The sequence below is a fragment of the Myotis yumanensis genome, unplaced genomic scaffold, assembly GCF_028538775.1.
Source record: "Myotis yumanensis isolate MYYU_CA2020_CCGP unplaced genomic scaffold, mMyoYum1.0.hap1 SCAF_1, whole genome shotgun sequence".
In the NCBI taxonomy this organism is placed as follows: Eukaryota; Metazoa; Chordata; class Mammalia; order Chiroptera; family Vespertilionidae; genus Myotis; species Myotis yumanensis.
Window position 1 is genome coordinate 165,107,737 of NW_027223752.1, and position 22,534 is coordinate 165,130,270.

A 22,534-nucleotide genomic window follows, 5' to 3' on the forward strand; every position below is an offset into this window, starting at 1 on the left:
ACATCCTTTCTCACCCACCCTGAGCCCAGCCCTGTGTTAGATGAGATAAGCCACAAGAGCCAGGCCAACCCTACCTGCAGCTAAGCAAACAAACTTCCCCATTTCTTCTGTATTTCTAAGAAATCTTGACTGGATTTCCCTTCTTTTCTCATTCTCTTTCTTGCAATCGGTTTGGCATCTTCCTGCAGGTTCCCCTCCCACCCTCCAAATGCAGACCAGAAAGAGAGGGAGGATACGTACGTGTTTGAATGATGTGTGAGGAGCTGCACTGGCACCCGTTTCTTCCAAGTACTCGCCCCAGTTAAAGCCAATTTCCTCCAAGCTTGAACCTTCTTCTATTGAAAGACGAAAACCAAACAAACAAAAAAACACAAAAATATCAATAGTAGAGTGAAGGATGGAAAGGTACTGGCCCCCAGTGAAGACTAGAAAATCCCTAATTCAGTGGCTTTGGAACATATTATCAAATGATTTTCAAAGCTTCAGTTTGCTGACTTTATAAACTAAGGACACCCGGAAGAAATTCTGCTTGGATACCCTGACAAAATCAAAGATAACATTAAGTGCTCTTAGGCAAATGAAATGAGATTTGTTTCACGGCATACTTGCTTCATATTAGTGTATCATCCTGGCCACTGTGGATACTCCATTCTTTGGGGAGATTGGAGGGCAAGGTGAAGAAAACCATGGGGTGCTGAGTAAGCACTATGACGTACTTACAGCACTGGCACCCTTGTCTCCCGCTACACACTACAGCTGGGGATTATGGAATAATAGCATCGACTGTTAGTGCCATACGGGACTTTAGAAAGCATTGATGTCATTTCAAGGGGAAAACAACTGAGCCCAGAAAGATTGTTAAAGTGTGTGAGGCCACTGGATAAGTTAGGGACAGAAACAGACCAACTGTGAGACCCAGTTCAGGGTCCGCTGTCCTGCCAGCTGCTGTGACAGGGCTTTCAGGGCAAGGTACGCCAGTAGAACCAATAGGACATGGATTTCCCAATAACAAGGATCAAGGAGAAATACAATCAAATGCACATGACTCTTAAAGCGATCCCTATTTGGGCTCTGAAGGAAATCAAGTAATTCTCCAAACATTCAAGACTCTATATGTAAGATATAATCTGTATAGCTGAAAAATACCAGATCATTCATTTTAAAGTACATATAGGCCCTGGACGGGTATCTCAGTTGGTTAGGGCAGTGGTCAGCAAACTGACTTCTGCGCATGGGCCACGAAGTTTCAATCGCACTGTACATGCGCGCCCACACGTGGTATTTTGTGGAAGAGTCACACTCACGGGGCCAAAGAGCCGCATGTGGCTCGCGAGCCGCAGTTTGCCGACCATTGGGTTAGGGTATCCTAATACGCCAAGATTGCAGGCTCAAACCCCAGTCAGGGCTCATGCAAGAAACCAACCAATGAATGCATAAATAAGTGGAATGACAAATGGATGTTTCTCTCTTTCTCTCACAACTCATTCAAAAATTTTTAAAGTGAAATACAGATAACATAAATGTCATGTCACAATTTCAAATGGAAAGAACTAATCAGCTGTCACCATTACTTTAACCGATTTGTAAGACAATCTTAAGGAAAGAACATACAGCAGTCAGGGCTGTCCATACATGCAGCTAAGTAAGAGCTTCAAACGTTTAGATTCTCTCTTCTTGCGATAATGTTCAACCATGTATCTTCTACTAGCAGGAGGCTACCTCACTGGACCAAGAACAAATACTGGCAGGTGGGCCAGGGGGATGCGGCGAAGGGAGAGTCTAAGAAAGGAAGCCTTGTTCTTGAGGCTATCTATCACTACTTGTTCCTACTAAAGACTTTTAAATTAAAAGTTGGAAGAAAAGTAATTTTCTTGTGATAAGTGCATAATCTCAGGAAATGATAGAAGGGGATAATTTTTTTTAAAGTCAGAACATGCTAAGTTGAAAGGCAGTTACCTTCAATTTTGTCTACTGAATCAAAGTTCCTTAAAACTATCTTCTCAAATTTCACTCCCATCAAGTGGTTTATAATCAAATGTCCAAGAAAATAAAAAGCCATCTGAAAAGAAAACCCTCTTCTTGTATCTCTCCCAAAAGTCTGTTTCACCCAGGGACTTGCTGTCTTTTTATCAGAAGTGCGTTCCCTGAAAAAGTCAGAGGGTCCTGCAGCCACCAGCTAACAAGGACACCAGGTGGTTTCCGGCTACTTCGACACAGTAAGGCAAACCCAAAGGGAAAGCAGTCACATTCAGAAAACACATCTGGGTGTCACCCAACAGCTCTGCCCGAAATTATTTTGTCCCAGGCAGCATTGGACATTGATTATCAGGATTGCTTTTTGACCCACTAGCCAGAGCATCACAGCAGCACGATGCATCTGTCCAGGTGGTCTGGTGCTGTACCTGATGATAGCTAACTTGTCTTACTTTATTCTTTGCACTCTGTCCAGCTTCACATAAGAGCCATGCCATATTGGGACAACAGCTCTCTGCTGATTGCTTTACATCTCAAGAATCCTGACAGATGGATACTACAGCCTCATTGCACAGAAGGGATGGTGGAGGCCCTGACGGCGGCCCAAAAAAGCTGGAGCCACCACTATCACACAGCTGTCCATCCAAGGAGGCATGAGTCCAAGGCAGGCTATCAGATTTCGAGGATGGAACTCTTACGAGGCACCTTCCTGTGTCATTCTTCTGTCCATATCACAAATCAGACACCTCCATTCACCACCACCCCCCGCTTCTCCACATGGAGACTCTAAGGCTGACTTCTCTCTGTCTTTCTGCACTGATGAGCCTTTGAACACTCCAGAGCCAAATCAGACAACAGAAGGACACAGGGCTAGAGGCAGCAGCCACCTTCGGGGCGGCGAACCATATGGGCACAGCCCGAGACCTGCTTGTAAAGAAGGAGAGAACCAGGGCGCAGCCATGGGCATAAAACTCGGTCTTGGGCAGGAGCATTCTCTCCTCTGTTGCCTAAGAGATGCTTTTTTTCATATTGATGTATTAGCATGAAAGGATTGTCAGGTTGAAAGTTTGAGACATTTTTTCTGTGAACAACTTGGTCGAGCACCGAATTGTTCCAGATGGGAGATGTTCGAGAACCAAGGTTTGACTGCAGATGCTTGTGTGTTCACCCAGATATTCATTCATTCATTCAAGTTAACCAAGAGAGGAAGAGGTACCATCGTGACTCCCAAGTGTGCGTCATTAATAACAGGGCTGAAGAAAAGTGTCACTCTCTGCTGTCTAAAAAAAAATACTTTTTACCCTGTTTGAGGAAAGCATCTAGGAGGTGGTTTGGAAAAGAGGGTTTAAGGAGTGACATAACCATTCCGCCTCTAGACCAGTGATGGCGAACCTATGACATGCGTGTCAGAGGTGACACACGAAGTCATTTTTTTGGTTGATTTTTCTTTGTTAAATGCCATTTAAATATATAAAATAAATATCAAAAATATAAATCTTTGTTTTACTATGGTTGCAAATATTAAAAAATTTCTATATGTGACACGGCACCAGAGTTAAGTTAGGGTTTTTCAAAATGCTGACACGCCGAGCTCAAAAGGTTCGCCATCACTGCTGTAGACTTTCCCAGCCCGCTATCCTGTGCTAGATCCTGAGCTGCAGCCATCAGCCGGGTTTCCAGCCTCCAGTCACCCCTGCAATCCACTGCCTAGACTGGCACATGCCAATGACTTCATCTATCCTGTTACTGCTATTTCTCCTGATTGATAAAGGCAGTAATCTCAGTTCAGTCCTCAATGTGTTTTTCCAACAAGTGCAACTGAGTTTTACTTCAGTCCCGTTTACTTGTGCCCCTAAATGTGTAGACAAGTCATAATTGCTTAATGTATAACTCATATCCTTATTGCTCCTACATCCCAAAACTCTGGGCATAAACAGGCCAGCATCAGGTGATTTTTAAAGTACAGTAAATAAAGTATAAAATTATGCATGCAAAAAGAACTTTAATAAGCACCCCAAACGTCAGACCTAGAATGGAATTAAAAATATTTTTAAAAACCTTTATGCCCAGCACTGGTAACTTTAAGTGTGTTGTTTTAACAATAAAATCTGATACAAAATGCAGGGCTCCTCACAATACAGCCTTTTCAAATCTGTCATTTAGTAACACTTCCTCCCCGGCATGTGCCTAAGAGGCTGATTCTCTAAAGACATTTCAATGAGCAATAGATAAACATACACGATGTTTATGAGTGGAGGTCTCATAAAGCCAGAGCAAATATTTACCGCTGATTCATGAACCTCTTAAACCCATAAACATTTTATCAAGGAAACTGACAATCTCCCTCGGTGGCAAATGATCTAGTTGGAGGCATTGCCCCATGATGTAATGAAAACAGACTATGAAAAGCTACTAAGAAAATGTCACAATGTAAAAGAAAACAGCCTCGTTCATTAGTGGCACTCCGGCTTTAGAAAACAGAAAGCTATTTATGTGACCAGAATATTTCATAATAAACAGAAAAAGAATACCTTACTAAAAGTCGGACTGCAAGCTGCTTTACAGTGAAAAATGGAATGAGCGAACGGCTCACACACCTTTAAGTAATCAAACCTTGGGTTGTACAATTTTACAATACGAAATAAGGCTAACTTTGCAAAGGTGGATATGAAAGCCCATAACCACTACCTCGTAAAAAAAACAACACAAAATGGAGAATTGGCATGTTTGAAATGAACAGAATCTTACAGAGCACCTTCTTGTGTGCTAGGTATTTTTTTTTAATGTGGAAAGAGAAAGAAAGACATTACATCTTTGTTATTTTAACTGCTGATAGTCCGTTCAGACCATCAGAACATCTAGAAAAGAGGTGCGTTGTGAATATATTAAGCAGACACTGCATTCGAATGAAAGTCAGATGGGACTGGCCAACGCAATCCTAGATCGGAGTTCTCGGCTACAGGACTAAACCAGGGAGGAGGGGACTGTCACCCGAACACAGAGGTCCTCGTGCTATCTCAGCTACCCAGACTTCCAGAGAGACTTTCCAGAAAAAAGAAAACATGTAAAACTGACCCAATCTCCCCTCTTTGGGGAGGCAACAACTATTTAAAAGAGAGTTGTTATTTTTTTAAAGGGAATACAACAGAGTCACATGAAACTAGTTCCTCTCCAGCATGGAGAGTCAGAGATCTGAATTTCTCTCTTAAGAATGTTGGTTCATTTCCTCCCTGAATGCAAGAGCCTGTGGGACTCCAGTTGATATAACCTAACACCCTCCCCCCCAAAAAATCAAGCCCACATTTCCAGAGTAATGCTTTTGACTCAGACTTGCCCAATGTAAATGCACGCCACCACTTTATCTGTAGACTTATCAGGAAACTACATTTAGCCATCCTGGAAAAATTATGCCTGGGAAGCTATTTATCACTATGTCAGCGAGTGTTTTGTTTGTTTTTATCACAGCTATTGGAGAAGCCTAGAGTTCCAGAAATCCTGTTCTAGTCCTCATCCTTCTGTGTGTTTCTGTCCATTCTGTCTTTATTCCCCGCTTATCCCAGTGGTGTCCCAGAAGGGGGAGTCATTTTACATTAAGCTATTTCATCCCTGGGACTCAAGTGTCAGTTATTGACCCCAACTATCTGAGCTTTCCTTAGGAAAAGAGGCAAAACTATACATGAGAAAACTGCCAATGAAACTCAGAGTCCTGCGTTAAGCTGATGGTTTTCATTTCAGAGGAACGGAGCATCAGTGCAAGGATCACAGCAGCTGGGCGTGGGGACAGAGGAACCGAAGACACAGGATCAAAACATGGGAAGCAACCAGGTTGGACTCCCATCCTTTGGCCCCGTAATTTGGTCCAAGAAGAGCTGTAAGGACTTACATGTGGTCAGTTTTCAGGGAGGTGCAGTTGGGTGTCATATAACACGTGGGGAGAGGGGATGGGAGACAACTGGTGGAGAGGACAAGAAAGAATCTGAGCCGTGGAAGATCTGGCTCAGTTGATTGAGTGTTGTCCCATGCACCAAAAGGTTGCTGGTTTGATTCCTGGTCAGGGCACATGCCTAGGTTGTGGGTTCGATCCCTGGTCAGGGTGGTGCAGGAGGCAACTGATGGACGTTTCTCTCTCCCATTGATGTTTCCTTCTCTCTCTCCCTCCCTCACATCCTTCCTCTTTCTCTAAGATCAATAAAAACATGTGTGTGTTTTTTAAAGAAAGAATCTGAGTTGTTGCTGTGTCCCATAAAGTGTGTGTGTGTGTGTGTGTCTGCGCGCGCACACTTATGTGTCCAGGCTGAAGGGCAGGCACAGCTCAGTGTTTCAGAGCACAAGGTTCCAAGCCCTCAGGATGAAATCTCAGGCTTGAACACAACAGCCAAGTGATTCTGCCTAGTTGTCTAATTTCATCTGCTATTTCACTGGGTTGTGGAAGACTTAAACAATGCAACATGCATAAAGCACTTAAGAGAGTGCTGCCATGAGCTCAGGGTCACGTACCTGTTTTACCTCATTTGAGAGTCAATTGACAGGCAGGTGAAGAGAGCTCAGTTTACCTTTTGCTCATCTGTCATGGAAATCTCATCCGAAACACTTCCAGGAAAAAGACCAAGACACCATCCAGCCCTAAGTGCATCACAATTGGTCCCAGAACCAAACATCCACACAACTGATGGCAGACAGCAAGATATTTTTATGTAGTAACAGGTGAAACGGGAACTACTTGGGAAAATAAATTATTTGACGGCTCCTACTTGGGTATGTTCTTAAGAGTCTAAATGTTCAAAACTAGATCCAAGTTTCTAAAAGTTAGCCTCTGCTCTCTACAAAGGTTTAGATCCTGCTTTAAATTGGTTTCTTCTTAAAAAAACAACAATGGTTTCCTCTTTAGGAAAGTCTGTGTTTTGGGCACCATCTAAAAGTCTCCTCACCACACAAGTATAAATGGACAGAAGAAAGGACAGATTAGCCATATTAGGAGGGGAAGAAGGGAGTCAGAGCCAATATCTGGAAAATGTGAAGATCATTCAGAGCTATTTAGGACTATGAGTTCTAGTGAAGATCTTAACCTCGTAGATGATTCAGGCCCCCCACCACACAAGAGCAAGGAACTAAGCAAGAAGTGGGCGTTTGGTGTGGCATAGCCCAGCCAATGACAGGATTCTGGTGCTCACACCTCCCCATTAATGGGATCACCCACAAGAAAATTCAGTACGAATAATTTTCCTGACACCGTATTTTTAATAAGTTTCAGAATCTACTGCAGGTGCCTAAAAATGAAAAGTCAACACACAGTTGCCGTTTAGACAGTTTTGAAAACATACCAGTAAAAATGATGCAGTCATAGGTGTCAGATGTGTGTGCAACAAAAATATGGTGAAAATCAGGGACTCTAAAGTGGAAAAATAACCTCACTCAGCAAGCATAACAAAGACTTTTTGAAAGGCATGTTTGTACTTAAATAAAAGTAGAATAACTAGGGTGAACATTCAGTCTATGGGACTATGGTCTCTCAGAAAAAGAATTTCCATGTTTCCACTGGGGGAAAAAGATTTGACTCTGCTTTTAGGCTTTTTCCCGCTCCTGCTTTATGTAGAAAGAAACTGAAAGGTGAAGAATGAGCTAATTTTGAAACAGATACTAACATCTTTCAGGCAATTATTTTAGGGGTTTCCAGATTTTCTCCAGATAAAGATATAATTTGAGAAACATAATCTAGTAAATTCAATGGGACCTGTCTCTTCTGAACTAGAGCATTTAATCACTTATTCAAGACCCTGCTGCTCTGCTTCCCATTAACATCACACAGTCTGTAATTACATCATTGACTGGTCTCACCAAAATGTGAAAACAAATTTCATACCTTCTTGGGGCAATGGTCAAATCTCCCACTGAATTAATGATCAACATTTTTGCCCATGAATTCACCATAGCATTGTCTATGATTCTGAGAGCTAAGTTGTCCTTATCTAATTTGCTGTTATGTAATACTAGAGGCTCAGTGCATGAAATTTGTGCACGGGGTGGGGAGGCCTCAGCCCAGCCTGCACCCTCTCTAATCCGGGACCCCTTGGGGGATGTCCGACTGCCGGTTTAGTCCCGATCCCTGGAATCAGGCCTAAACCAGCAGTCGGACATCCCTCTCACAAGCCTGGACTGCTGGCTCCTAATTGCTCACCTGCCTGCGTGGTCGCCCCTAACTGCCCCTCTCTGCCAGCCTGATTGCCCCTCACTGCCTCTGCATGCTGGCATGATCGTCCCTAACTGCCCCCCCCGCTGACCTGGTCACCCCTAACTGCCCCCTGCTGCCGGCCAGGTCATCCCCCAAGAGCCCCCTCCCTGTTGGCCTGGTCATTCCTAACTGCCCACCCCCCGCCAGCCTGGTCACCCCTTACTAACCCCCTCTGCTGGCCTGGTTGCCCCTAACTGCCCCCCCCTACCAGCCTGGTCACCTCTTACTGCCCCTCCTGCCAGCCTAGTCACCCCCAACTGCCCCTCCCTACCAGCCTGGTCACCTCTTACTGCCCCTCCTGCTAGCCTAGTCACCCCCAACTGCCCCCCTCTGCCGGCCTGGTCACCCCTCACGCCCCCCGCCCCCCCCCCCACCTGGTCACCCCACACAGCCTGCTGTTCAGTCGTTTGGTCGTCCCCCTGCCAGCCTGGTCGTAGGCAGCCATCTTGTGAGGGCCTGAGGGTTAATTTGCATATTACCTCTTTATTATATAGGATTAAAGTCCTTTTTTAAAAAAAAATTAATAAACTCTTTATTATGCCAGTATTTAGAAAAAGATGCATTTACAAAGTTATTGGGTAAATACCAAAATTCAACCAAAGGCTGGTTTCATTTTGTTTGTTTTGTGATTTCTTTACTACAAATTCACATCACCTAAATTTCTTTCACATTATGCACTATTCTGAAAGCTGTGCTGGAGGTTTTGAGAGGGTCTTGGGAAGCAGCATCTAGTGTTTGGGCACATCCTGCTGTCCTCTCTTTCTGGGCACATGCCGGAGAATTCGATTTCCACACCTCCCTAGACTGGTTCTGTCAAGAAGTTCTGAACATGGGGGAAAGGGAGGGTGGGTGTAAAGGTGAAGGGATTAAGAACTACAAAGTGGTAGTTATGAAATAGTCACGGGGATATAAACTATAGCATTGGAAATTCAGTCCATAATACTTAAGTATGTATGGTGCCAGGTGGGTAAAAGCATTGGGGGGAACACTTTGTAAAGCATGTGAATGTCGAACAGATATGCTGTACACCTGAAACTACTACAAAATAATATTGAATGTGAAATGTGATTAAAAATAAAAATTAAAAAAGAGGTTCTGAGCAAACCTGTCTCTTCTGAGCTAGAGCATTTAATCACTGGCTCAAGACCCTGCAGCTCTGCTTCCCGTTAGGACCAAGCCCGAAGCAGCAGAGGAGATGGCACTGCCAGGCAGTGTGCAGAGAGACTCCATGCAACGGAGCACCACCGACTGTCTGAACCACAGAGTGTGAGTAATAGTGAACATTTATTTGCTAAGCCATTGAAATTTTGAAGTGATTTGGCACCTCACTATCACCCTAGCCTGTCTGTCTAGTATATAGCTAATATTAATTTTGAAGCAAATTTTGCCTGACTTTCAAGCTGCTATATGCTTATAAATATGATAGCAAAGCCTAGGAACAGGCCGCATGTGAGATCTAGAAACCCTGCCCCACTGTTTCCTGAGCATTTTCAGAAAGATACTTGTTAATACATCCAAAGGCCAAATGGCTTTAGAAAACAGAATCTTACCTGAATCAAAATCTCCATTACCATTGGCTGAGCTGGGATGTTTCTCCAAGGGAGAAGATGAGGGGTCTGGCATATTGGTAGCTGGCAAACTGCTCTCCATTGCCAAGGAAGGATCTTCTCTTAATTCATCCTGCAGAAAGAATTACCTAAGGGCAACTGACAAAGAAAAAAAGAGTCAGATTCACGTATTTTTAAACTCTCCAAAACTAACAGCATCCTGTCAGAGCTGCTATTTCATTATAACGTGCAGGATGCAATGTAGTAATGATACAAGGTACCAAGAGTCAAGACTAATGGGTACACGTCTGCACAAGGTCAACAACAAAGGTCACTGCTGAGCAAAACCATCAATTTTCTACAAGTTCTTATCACCTCACCACTAAAATGGGCACATTTTTCATCAACAAACAGAATCTAAGTTTCAACCCCCAGTCAACCTTGGAAATGTTGGCAAGACACTTCTCCACCCAACTGTTTCCTCCTCCCTCACTCAATGCTGAGAAGTGCCAAGCCCATCTCAGCCTCCGCATACACACACACACACACACACACACACACGCACGCATATAAGAGATCTGGTGTCTCCCAGGCAATGGTTAGCAAAGCCAGTTAAAGTGTCAACGCTTGTACATGTGAGCTTTGTGACCAATTGGAATTTTCCTATAACAGTATGACTATTCCACACTTGCCTGGGAGTTCTGACAAGACTGGTAGTAAAATACGTGAAATTATGGTCGGTACGCACAGAATCCTATAATCTAACTCACTTATGTCACATCCCATAAAACACCCAGGTGCAGTCATTACTAAGGGTCAGCCATTCACGGTTCTGGTGGTTAGACAAAGCCAGATGCGGGGTTTTTAATCTTTCATTTACTCAGTGTTCACTTTTATTTCACATGTAGACAAAAGTTCAAATCGGCAAAGGGACAAAAATAGATGAAGGAAAAGACTAGTACATCGATAGCTATGTAAACAGGATATTTTGTCACACACATACTGGTAAAGTATCTTTTAAGAATACCATGCCCAATATACCTGATAAGCAACTAATTTCCAAAATATATAAAGAACTTATATAACTCAACAAAAGGAAGACATACAATCCAATAAAAAAAAAAAGGGCTGAGGACATAAACACTTCTCCAAAGAGGACATACAAATGGCCAATAGACATATGAAAAAATGCTCAACGTCACTAATCATCAGAGAAATGCAAATTAAAATTACAATGAGATATCACCTCACACTTGTCCAACTGACTATGATCAATAAGTCAACAAACAAGTGCTGGCAAAGATGTGGAGAAAAGGGAACCCTTGTACACTGCTGATGGGAATGCAGACTGGTGCAGCCATTATGGAAAACAGCATGGAGTTTCCCCAAAAAATGAAAAATGAAACTGCCATTTGATCCAGCGATCCCACTTCTGGAAATATACCCTAACAACCTTGGAACACCAATCACAAAGAATATATGCACTCCTATATTCATAGCAGTATTATTTACAATAGCTAAGATTTGGAAACAGCTCAAGTGCCCATCAGTAGATGAATGGATAAAAAAGCTGTGGAATATATTGTGTGAATACATTCACACAGTGGAATATTATGCAGCCATAAAAAAGATGGATCTCTTACCCTTTGAGACAGCATGGAAGGACCTGGAGATTATTATGCTAAGTGAAATAAGCCAGTCAGAGAAAGATATGTATCACATGACCTTACTTATCTGTGGAACCTAATGAACAAAATAAACTGACCAACAAGTCCTGAGGCATGGAGGCATGAAACAGACTAACATATTTTGGGTGGGGGCAGGGGATGAGAAGATAAAAACCAAAGAACTTATATACTTATAAGCATAGCCCATGGACACAGACAATAGTGTAGTGAAGGCCTGGGGGTAAGGGGGAGGGGCTGGATAGATGGGGGTGGGGAGGAATGGGAGACAGCTGCAATACCGTCAACAATAAAAATATATCTATATCTGTAAAAGGCCAAGTGATCGACCATACGTCCGTCTGATCGTCCAACTGACCGACTGGCCGGTACATATGATACGCATTGGCAATTTAAAAATAAACATTGACTAGTGCATGTGCGCTACATATAAAACTCTCGCTGGCACCAATCGCACACAATGCCAGAATGTATCTGGAGTCCAACTATTGGCACTTTGTCGTTGTCATATCATGTTGTTGTTGTTTATTTATTAATTTATCAATCATTGTTTTTATCAATGTTGTTTTTATGTCATGTTTTTGTTATTTTTATATCATGTCTTTGTTGTTTTTATATCATGTTGTTATTGTTTATTTATAAATCAATTTATATATTATTTTCATATACATTTTACTAATTTTCTTTCATCTCTGACACTTCTATTATAAAGAAATGGAGAATAGCGATATTAAAATATTTTGTATTTTAATTTTATAATACTATATTATATATACTATTTTGACATGTAATTTTTTGCAGTAATGTAATTACCACACAAATCTTTCTTCTAATTAATTTCCTTTCCATGTGCATGAATCCGTGCACTGGGCCACACATATATATATTTATTTAAAATTTTTTTGAAAGGTAAAAGTAAATACACCATGTTGCATTTTCTGCAAAAATCGACCATGCCCTTTTTAAAATACACACACACTCACACACACTGCACATTTTGGTGCTCTTTGGATTACTTCCCTGAAAAATATTTTGAGGTTTTGGCAAAATTAAAAGAATGATGTAAGCCTAAATAGAAACTGGGTTTGTTTTTTTTAATAATTCAAAGTTAGCTCATGTCACTAGTGAATCATTCGATTCACTAGTTTCGTTTCTGAAACCCCCTAAATGAACAGATGGGTTCTAAAACTATTTACAATGGAGGACAGTGGCAAACCCAGCGTTAGAATATTGTGGCTGGTTAATTTTACCCCATGGACATCAGTTTGCTAAAACAAACCACAGGATAATGGACAGAACTGCATTCTCCTAAGAGCATTTCTTCACCATTCCTATTACGATACAAACACAAATTCATAGACAGCTCTGCTTTGGGGGATTTTCTCCCCAAGGGGCTGCACACAGTGGCAGGAGAGGCTGCCAGGCGACTGGAGAGTGTCCTGTCCCATGCTGGGATCTCGCCAGTTTATCACTATGGCCCCTGGTACCTGAGGAGCATGGCCGATGCGCTCTGCAGAGAAACCACTTGATGATGAGCAAGTGGCCATCCAACCAAATACCCAACAACCCACAAGCATCCACTGAGAGAATGCTCACAGGGAGCACTGAGATGTCAGTAACACCCACACCCCACCCAATGACACCAACTGTGATGGTGAGTTTCCAGATCACTCCCATCACTAGGCAGGGATACCACATCCGCTGACCCCAGGGGCTAACAAGATGGCCTGGACAAAGAAGGAGATAGAGGGCGGCATGCTCAGGAAAACCCTGCCTTCCACCGCTGTCCACGGGGTTATGCAGGAATCACCAAGAACCTGGAGGGGAGAAGAGAAAGAGTAGGAAGTGGAACACTCGACACAAACAAAATACCATAGACTGCCCTGATGGAGAGTACATCCTATTGGAGAAAGCTCCAATACATCAGAAAATTGGTAAAGTATACAGTATGTTAGAAGGTGATAAGTGCTGGAGGGAAAACTAAACATGGAGAGAAGGTACAGGTGACATGGGGTTATGATCATTTAGATGGTGGCCAGGTAAGACCTGAAAGAGTGATATTTGAACAAAGACTTGAGGGAGGGTAGGGAGGTAGGAGGAACCTAGATGAGAGTGTACAGTTTGCCAAAACAAGGGCCCGACCCCGCGTTTTACTCTGCACACAGGACTAGACACCGTGGGATTTCATTCCAGAAGTGAAATGATCAGATTTGTTCTAGAAATACCACTCTGGCAGCTGCATGCCAGACAGGTGACAGACAGGGGCAAGACCAAATGGAAACAGAGACTAAAAACAACATGCAGATGAAGGTCTAGACTAAGACAGTAAAAGAGAAAAGGAGGAAATAAGGTCATTATGTTTTTGAAAGGTAAAATCCACAGGACATGGTAGAAACAACCCAAGAATCTCCCAATATTAACAAAATGCCATCTTTTTGTAGCATGCAGTCAGGTTCCCAGAATAAACTACTTCACTTGCCACAGTTAGCACTCAGCAGCTAATAGAAGCTATGCAGTGCCTATGGAAATAAACAATTCTGGATGAAAATATATTAAATATAAGAATGACAAACTACTTCACAGAAATTTACTTTTGATGGAATTGCAGGGGGAGGGGGACAAATCTTATTAGTGAAAACTGATCTATAAGCATTGCAAAATAAAAACAGGATTTTAAAAAGCAAATCCTTTTCCTAACTACAGTACCCTAATCCCAAAAAAAGGGCTATTTTTAAAAGGAAGCAAATTTCCTTTTGATTCTTAAAATATATGTAATTTCAAGTAATTTCAAGACTGAAGGTAAAAATATCTATTCTTGAAAGCAGCACTTTTCCCAAAGACATGAAAAGGCTGGGAGGGCTGGATTTTTAAAGGGTCATTTCCTGTTTTGTACAATACACTTTGTGACCTTGTGTAAAGTTAATTCTACTATAATTGACTCCTCTTGTCTCTAAAGTTGTTGAACCACAGAATTATAGGTCTAAACCGCCTTTCAAAAAGTGGTCTTGGCTCAGTGACAAGAACAGTGTACTTGGAGAATAAGGAGTAACAGGGCCACTAGCTGTGTGACTTAAGCAAATTACTTAACCTCTCTGTTCCTCAAACTTCTCATCAGTTAAATAAGAAGGCTTAATTAGATGCAATCAATGGCCTTTTCAAATCTAAAATTCTATGAATCTACCAGGCTTTTAGTATTAATTGCATATTTTCTGCATTCAGATTATCTGTTTATCTGAACCAAATACAATAAGCACTGGCCTCCTATCATTTGAGCATTCAGAGAAGAAAACTAATTTAGCATAGGCTCAGCCGTGGGCAAACTACAGCCCGCAGGCCCATTTGAAATGAATAAAACTAAAAAAAAAAAAAAAAAAAAAAGACCGTACCCTTTTATGTAATGATGTTTACTTTGAATTTATATTAGTTCACACAAACACTCCATCCATGCTTTTGTTCCAGTCCTCCGGTGGAGTTTAAGAACCCATTGTGGCCCTCAAGTCAAAAAGTTTGCCCACTCCTGGCTAAACAAAGCCTCGTTAAGAAGGAAATGGATAAGAAAGAACACTCATTCGATATTCTGAAGTGAATCAGAAGTTATTGGGGGCTTAGTTTCTATTTTGAATTGTCTCTAGACCAAGGTCCAAAAGAATTTTCTATACCTGCACAGTCTAATTTGATAACCATTAGTGACACTTGGGCCCTTGGAATGTAGACAGTGTGAATGGGATCTCAATTTTAATTTTAATTAATTTTAATTTAAAAGCCCTATGTGGCCAGTGGCTGCCTATTGAACAGCACAGCTAGACTACTGCATAGGAAAACCAGAATTTACTATATTTGAATTTGGAGCACGTCCTAAATAACCATCAATTCTTGGCTCTCTTAAAAGATTTAATAACAGCAAGCTAATTAAAAAGAACATAGGAATTTTTAAACCAAGAAATTTCACAGTTTCCCCATAATACCCTACAAATCTTTCATAACAAACTTCCTAAGTAGTAAGTTTTTATTGAATGTGTGCTGCCTTCTTGTATCAATACTTCAAAGAGGAACTCTCAGAAAAATTAGATTATGAATGTCATATATGATAATTTCCTTTTTCATTCATCTGTAAAGTCAAGAAAATCATTCCACCTCAAAAATGTAATCATGCAGCCCAGCCGGTGTGGCTCAGTGATTGAGTATTGACCCATGAACCAGAAGATCACAGTTCAATTCCCGATCAGTGTACATGCCCGTGATACAGGCTCAATCAATGGTAAGGGGTGTGCAATAGGCAGCCGATTAATGATTCTCTCTCATCATTGATGTTTCTATCTCTCCTTCCTCTCTCTGAAAGCAATAAAAAATATTTTAAAAATGTAATCAGGCATTATATTTTTCTTTAAAGGGGGGGGGGAACCTCCATGAATTTTATTAATGTCAAGTATCAATGGCTTATCTGACACTATTAAAGGGGAAAAGTTTGCTAAAATTTTTATGATTCAGCTCTCTCCATTTGCCTCTAACCAGACACTGTAAAAAGGTAACCAGGGACTGTAAAATAAGACATCAATTTAAATGCACCAAATCAATCATTTTAAGTAGAACTCAGGGATAATATTAAAAAAAGAAAACACCTGAATGAGTGTCAGAGTTAAACCTCACATTATTCGATACAAGGACAAGTGACAAGGCATTGTCCCAGGTGGCTACAAAATTTATTTTGGCAAATGACGGGTCACATTTTCACTTTTTAAACAGTGTTTACTTGTTCCCTCTCCATAAAAGGTATATATACTCTCTGAAGAATTCTTAAGGAATAAAATTATAAAGGAACAAATTTAAACCACTAGAAATTCTAACACCCAGAGAAAATCACTTTTATGTCTATAGTAACTCCTCCTAATAGCTTCCCTGTGGGTTTTTTCGAGTTCATGTTGAATTTAGAATTTTAATTATTTTTTCATTTAACATTATATAGAAAGCATTTCCCTACATCATTAAAATTCTTTGAAAACATGACTTGAAATGGTTGGGTAATTTTTATTATAATATGAATAAGGTAATTTATTTGCCATTCTGCTACTGGTGACTATTAAGTTGGTGTGTGTGTTTTTCATCATCATAAACAGTACTGTAGTGATAATCCTCAGCCATAAATTCTATTACATCTGGGATGTTTCTTTTGTGTAGAATCCCAGAAGTTAGAATATGGGGCCAAATGCAGGAACATGTTTAAGCCTCATAATACATATTGCTAAAATGCTACCCAGCATGCTGTCCTCACCGAGTGAGTGACCAGCAGTGGACGACATAATGTGTCTGAACCCAATCTCCTCCTGGGCCATAAATAATGTTTATTTTCACCCTTTTCAATATGATATTTAAAAAATCATATCCTGCCCTGGCCAGTGTGGCTTAGCTGGTTGGAGCGTTGTCCTATACACCCAAAGCTGGTGAGTTTAATTCCCGGTGCAGTAATACACAATCTTCATGTGATACTACCTCTGTTCACATCCTTACCACATTTTAATTCTATTGGTATTTTGTATAATTTTTAAGAGCTCTGCTATTTTACCTCATAGAACTATTGAAAGATATTTACCCCAGTTTGCCCTTCAGTGGTTCCTTTTCATATGTGGAATGTTAGTTGTTTTGCTTTTTTTTTTTTAACTTAGTCTAAACTATCAATTTTCTTATTTCTTTTAAAACTTATATTCCTAAAATGTCCTCCCCCATCCTAGGATACCAGAAGTCTAACCTCCCCAGGGTTTCAAGTTTTACATTTAAACACACAGGGGATTTATGCTCCAATATTTTGTGAGGTGCAACTCTCAGCTGATCCCCATTCCCAACCGTTAATAATTCAGTCTTGTACTATTGGGTTTACATCCTGTCTATCATACATTTAAATTCTTACACATACAAGACTATGTTTCAATGCACCAAACTTTAATGGTAAGAAGAGAGTGAAATTGGAACTAGGACCAATGTTCACATATCCCTCTTCATTGGGCGATCATTAAACTTGAGGTCATTTAAGGTAGGTTTATAAAGGAATGCCAATGGTTTTGCATGGCTTGAACAGAATATATCTGAAAGTGAATACAGGCAGCAATTACTACGCATCAGAAACTGTTAAATGTCCCCCTCCCACCCCCAATATCCACTTTCTCCTTTGTCTATAGGGAGGAGCAACTGGTTAACCAAAATAAACACTGCTCAGCTGTCCTCGTGGTTGGATGTGGCCGCACCACTACATTCTGTCCAGGGGGAAGTCTGCGAACATTCTGTCCAGTGGGAAGTCTGCGAAATGACTGTGTTCAACTACAAGGTCACCCTTTAGTGGAAGGGACATGCCTTTGCATTTACCCCCAGAGCCGCCACTGGGGATCACATAAGCCCCCCGAATCTTGAAACAAAAGAGAAGGGAGTTTGGTTCTGTGGTCAGCTCCAGACTAGGACACATAAGAGAGAAATCGGCGTCTATCTTGTTTACAGTGTAAACTTTACACCATCCTACATAGGGTCCCTGATACACACCCAACCCCAAATCCCCAAAGATACACCCTAGCCTAGAAGGACTGTGCTCTTTTTTAATAAGCGTGTAATTATGATGCTTAAGATTGCTACTGTTCAACTCAGTTTTTATCCAGAAGACTACCAATAATGCCAAATGCTGTCTTTGGTTTGTTTAAAAAAAAAAAGCCACAGTTCACGTTAATGCTGACCAATGTGCTTAAACCTGGAGAGTGAAGCCCACAGGGAAATGAAAGAGATCCCCTTCTCTGTGGGGAGTCCAGACTGAGCTTAACCCCTAAAGAATTGAGGGGGAAGCATGCCTATCATTTTGGCAGTTGCCCAGCTTTAAGGTACAGCAGGATTACCTGCAGGCCTTGTCAAAACTCAGCCTGCTGGGCTCCAGCCCGAGTTCCTGATTCAGTAGATCTGGGGTGATGCCTACTCTGGGGTAATCATTTTCATTTCTAACAAGTGTCCAGGTGATGTGGGTGCTGCTGATCCAAGGACTGCACTCTGAGACCAACTGCTTTATGAAAAAGAGGTTTTTGTCTGGGTTGCTAAGAAAGATAAAAGTTGTTCTTTATCAAAAGAAATCTATTATAGGTATACTAAAAAGCACAATATTTCTGCAAAATCACTTAAGTGTGGAGAAAGGTTGGTCTTTCTAGAAATAGTTTTGCATTAAATAGTATTTATTAAATAGCTGTACACTCTAGTTTTTCTTATAGAATGCCAGTTATCTCAATTCCATTCTTTTACCAAGTCAAACTTTACTACACACCCTCTGCCTAAAGTCAGGCCAGCGTGCTCTCCATAAAAGTATGAGTTACCTGGAGGGCTTCCTGTTGTTTTTCATGGTGAAGCCATGCTCTCAGTGGCCCTAAGCACCTGTAGAAATTATTTTTTCTGGGCCTTGGTGTTCTCAAACATCAAGAGGAGAATGGATTACCTAATCTCTAGGAATTAGGCTCCTCATTCCTAGCAGATAACTTTTTCCTTTAGCTTTACTGAGATAAGAGACTAGCAGATGATATTTTTATGTTATATCTGATTATAATTTTAAAAGCCAAATATTCTCTAAGGCTTGTAGAGACTCCACATACCTCCTCCCCACCCCCCCCCCCCCCCAAGAAAAAAACACACAATCTCCTGCCCTTGTCCTCCTTCTCCATGTCCTACTCCCCAGGCAATCAATTTCATCTATTTTAGCTGATTGTTTTGCCATTCATCTCCATATCTCTAACTAATACCTTACTTTTTAATTTTTCAGTTTGTGTCATTATGAGGTAATGCCCTACTAGTCACACCACCACCTACCCCTCTCTCTCTCTCTCTCTCTCTCTCTCTCTCCTCCCTCCCTCCCTCTCTTATATCCTTATCCCCCTAATGGATATGATTGCACCGTTATGTCACAGCAGAACCATACAGCATGCTGTAATTACTTTTCCTTTTCTCACACAACTTTTCCCTAGCGTTAATGATGGTCTCATTTTCCCCACATCTTTACTTTTCTACATAATTATCACCTATTCAAATCCCATTTTTCCATCAACTGCCTGACTCTCCTCTAGATAAACTGAGATATATAGGCATTTTATTAATGTCATCTTGAAGTCATTTCTACCAGGGCCTTCTGTTCTGCTCTAGTCTAGACTAACTGCCTCTGTGCCTGGTTCGCAGATGCTATCCTGAGACCTCGCTTCACCTCTTTCTTTATAAGAGCTGCCCTTCCCTGTGTCCCAGGCCTGCCTAGATCTTGTTTTCTCCCTCCTTTTGATGGAGCACATTCCCCAATAGGTCCCTAAGAGAAGGTTTAGGTGGAAAACGTGTGAAACCTTATATGGTTAAAAAAGTCTTTAACCTACTCTCACATTTTAACTAATAGTTCAGGTAGGTTAAAAACAAATTCTAGCCCTAACCAGTTTGGCTCCGTAGATAGAGCGTCGGCCTGCGGACTGAAGGGTCCCGGGTTCGATTCTGGTCGGGGGCATGTACCTTGGTTGTGGGCACATCCCCAGTAGGGGGTGTGCAGGAGGCAGCTGATCGATGTCTCCCTCTCATCAGTGTTCCTAATGCTCTATCCCTCTCCCTTCCTCTCTGTAAAAAATCAATAAAATATATATTTTTTTAAAAATCTAAGTTGGAAAAACATCCTCTCTCAGAATTTTGACAGTTCTGCTCCACTGTCTTCTGGCTTCCCCTGTGGAGAAGTCTTATGATATTCTGAAATGCCACAATGATGTGTCCAGTGGCCATCTACTTGGGGCTTGGGAGCCCTGAGTGACTACTTTCAAGATTCACATTCTTTTGATACTGAAAACTGTCCTTCAGTTCTAAGATATTTTCTTGAATCATTGCTAACATTTCCTCATCCCTGATTTCTGTTGTTTCGTTCTAATATTCACTCAATAGTTGGACTCCCTTAATCTCCTTAATTTTCCCCTTTGTTTTCTACCATTTTTTAAATCTACTATCTAGGATATTGCTCAACCTCTTCTTTTAACTCTTTTATAGAGTTTTACAATTTAATTTCAAAAACCTCTTTCTAAGGACTTCAATGACGGCGAAATAGGTAAACACTGTGCTCCTTTCTCCCACAACTACATCAAAATTACAGCTAAACTAGAGAACAACCATCACTCAGAACCACCTGAAATCTAGCTGAACAGAACTGCTATAACTAAGGAAATACAGAGGAAGCCATCTAGAGACTAGGAGCGGCAGAGATGGGAAACGGGGTGTCCCACACCCGCCTGTGGTGGTTAAGAGTTGGGAGAGATATCTCGGAGCAGAGGTCCCCCGTAGGAACCAGAGGTCCCGGCCCCACACCAGGCTCCCAGCCAGGAGCACCAGATCCCAGAAGATGATCCCTCAAAACAACTGGCTGTGAAAATCACCAGGGAAGCAGTCCAGGTGAGAATGAGGGCTGCTGGCATCCCAGGCATCCTCTTAAAGAGCCAAGGCACAGACTCGCTCACAAACACTCTACGCTGCAGAGAAGGAAGGGGCAGTGGCTCAAAGAGCGACTGGGGCATACTGGGAGGAACTGAATTGTCTGGCTTCAGAGTGAAGGCTGGGGGGACAGCTCTCTCCCCAGACATAAGCGCAAAATTGCTCCTTTGTTGAGCCCACCCCTACCACAGCCAGGAAGTGCTGGTGGCCAGAAGTGCCATTGTTCCTTTGTTGAGCCAGCCTCCCTCCCAAGTCTCCACACCTCTCACACCGCCCTGAGACACTGCCCCACCCAACTTAGGAACCAGCCAGATCCTTTCAGCAGCTATTCCACACAAGCAGCCAGCCCCCCATCTGCACTAGACTTTCCTAAAACCTCTCAAAGGTGTACAAATGCCAAACAAGCGATGTCTGGCCTTGGCATGGCCTATACCTCTTTCTAAGCAGCCCCATGCCTGGCACTAGTGTCAACTCAGCTGGCAGCATAGCCTATCCCAGTTGCCTCCAAAACTGGCACGGGCAGCTACCAACTGCATCCTCTTAAAGAGCCAAGGCACAAACTTTGTAGCTCTTACCAGGTGGCCCCAGGACACAAAAAAGGAATAACTGACCTAGGTCTGCACCAGAGCCCCCTAAGAAACCCCGTAATCAACACACCTGGTGGCTGATTTCAGACCACATCAGAGCACCACTCAACTAGCTCCACAAACAGCACACTCAAAGGGTGGACTGGGCAGGCAGTAGAGCCCTACTGAAACGAATCCCTCCCAGTGGGGTCAGGCCCACACAGCAGCTGTCTGCTGTATCATGACCAGTCCTCACAGCCAGTCAGCCGGAGGGTCAATCCCAAAAGCCTGCTAACAGCAATCAAGGCTCAACTACAACACGAATGCACATACATCCCAGGGATACTTTGGAGCACTGGCTCAGGCATCAGGGAGACAACACAATTGGGCCCCCAGAACACCTACTACTCAAGGCCACCCTGTCCAGACTGGGAGACACTGCAGATCTACCTAATGCATAGAAACAAACACAGGGAGGCAGCCAAAATGAGGAGACAAAGAAACATGTCTCAAATGAAAGAGTAGGACAAAACATCACCAAAAGAACTAAATGGACCAGCCGGTGTGGTTGAGTATCGATCGACCTAGGAACCAGGAACTCGTGGTTCAATTCCCGGCCAGGGCACATGCCCAGGTTGTGGGTCGATCCCCAGTATGAGGCAATCTATTGATGATTCTCTCTCATCATTGAGGTTCTATCTCTTTCTCCCTCTCCCTTCCTCTCTGAAATCAATTTTAAAAAAATTTTTTTAAGAACTAAATGAAATGAAGGAAGGAAGCTACCAGATACACAATTCAAGACACTATGATAAAGATGCTCAATGAGCTTAGGGGAAGACTAGATGAAATCAGTGAGAACTTACATAAAAAAATAGAAACCATTAAAAAGAACCAGTGAGAAATAAGAATACAAGAACTCGACTGAAGAATACATTAGATAACTCAACATTAGATGAAATCAACATCAGATTAGATGAATCAGAGTATTGAATCTGTAACCTGAAATACAAAGTAATGAAAAACATCCAATCGGAATAGCAAAAAGAAAAAAAGACATTTTAAAAAATAGGTATAGTT

At 41.9% G+C, this 22,534-nt stretch overlaps 1 protein-coding gene across 3 annotated transcripts in view; it reads right to left on the bottom strand.

Moving 5' to 3' along the window:
• Positions 1-22,534, bottom strand: part of SFMBT2 (Scm like with four mbt domains 2) — a 231,482-nt gene that overhangs the window by 190,564 nt on the left and 18,384 nt on the right. The window contains exons 2-3 of one of the 3 annotated variants that reach the window (XM_070391588.1): positions 9,754-9,909; positions 241-332 (exon numbers count right to left, since the gene is read on the bottom strand). In XM_070391588.1, coding sequence (XP_070247689.1) covers positions 241-332; positions 9,754-9,853 — 192 coding nt within the window. In that variant the 5' untranslated portion in view covers positions 9,854-9,909. Of the gene's footprint in view, positions 1-240; positions 336-9,753; positions 9,910-22,534 lie in introns of all 3 variants that reach the window. The other 2 variants (XM_070391568.1, XM_070391577.1) reach the window with 2 other exon arrangements.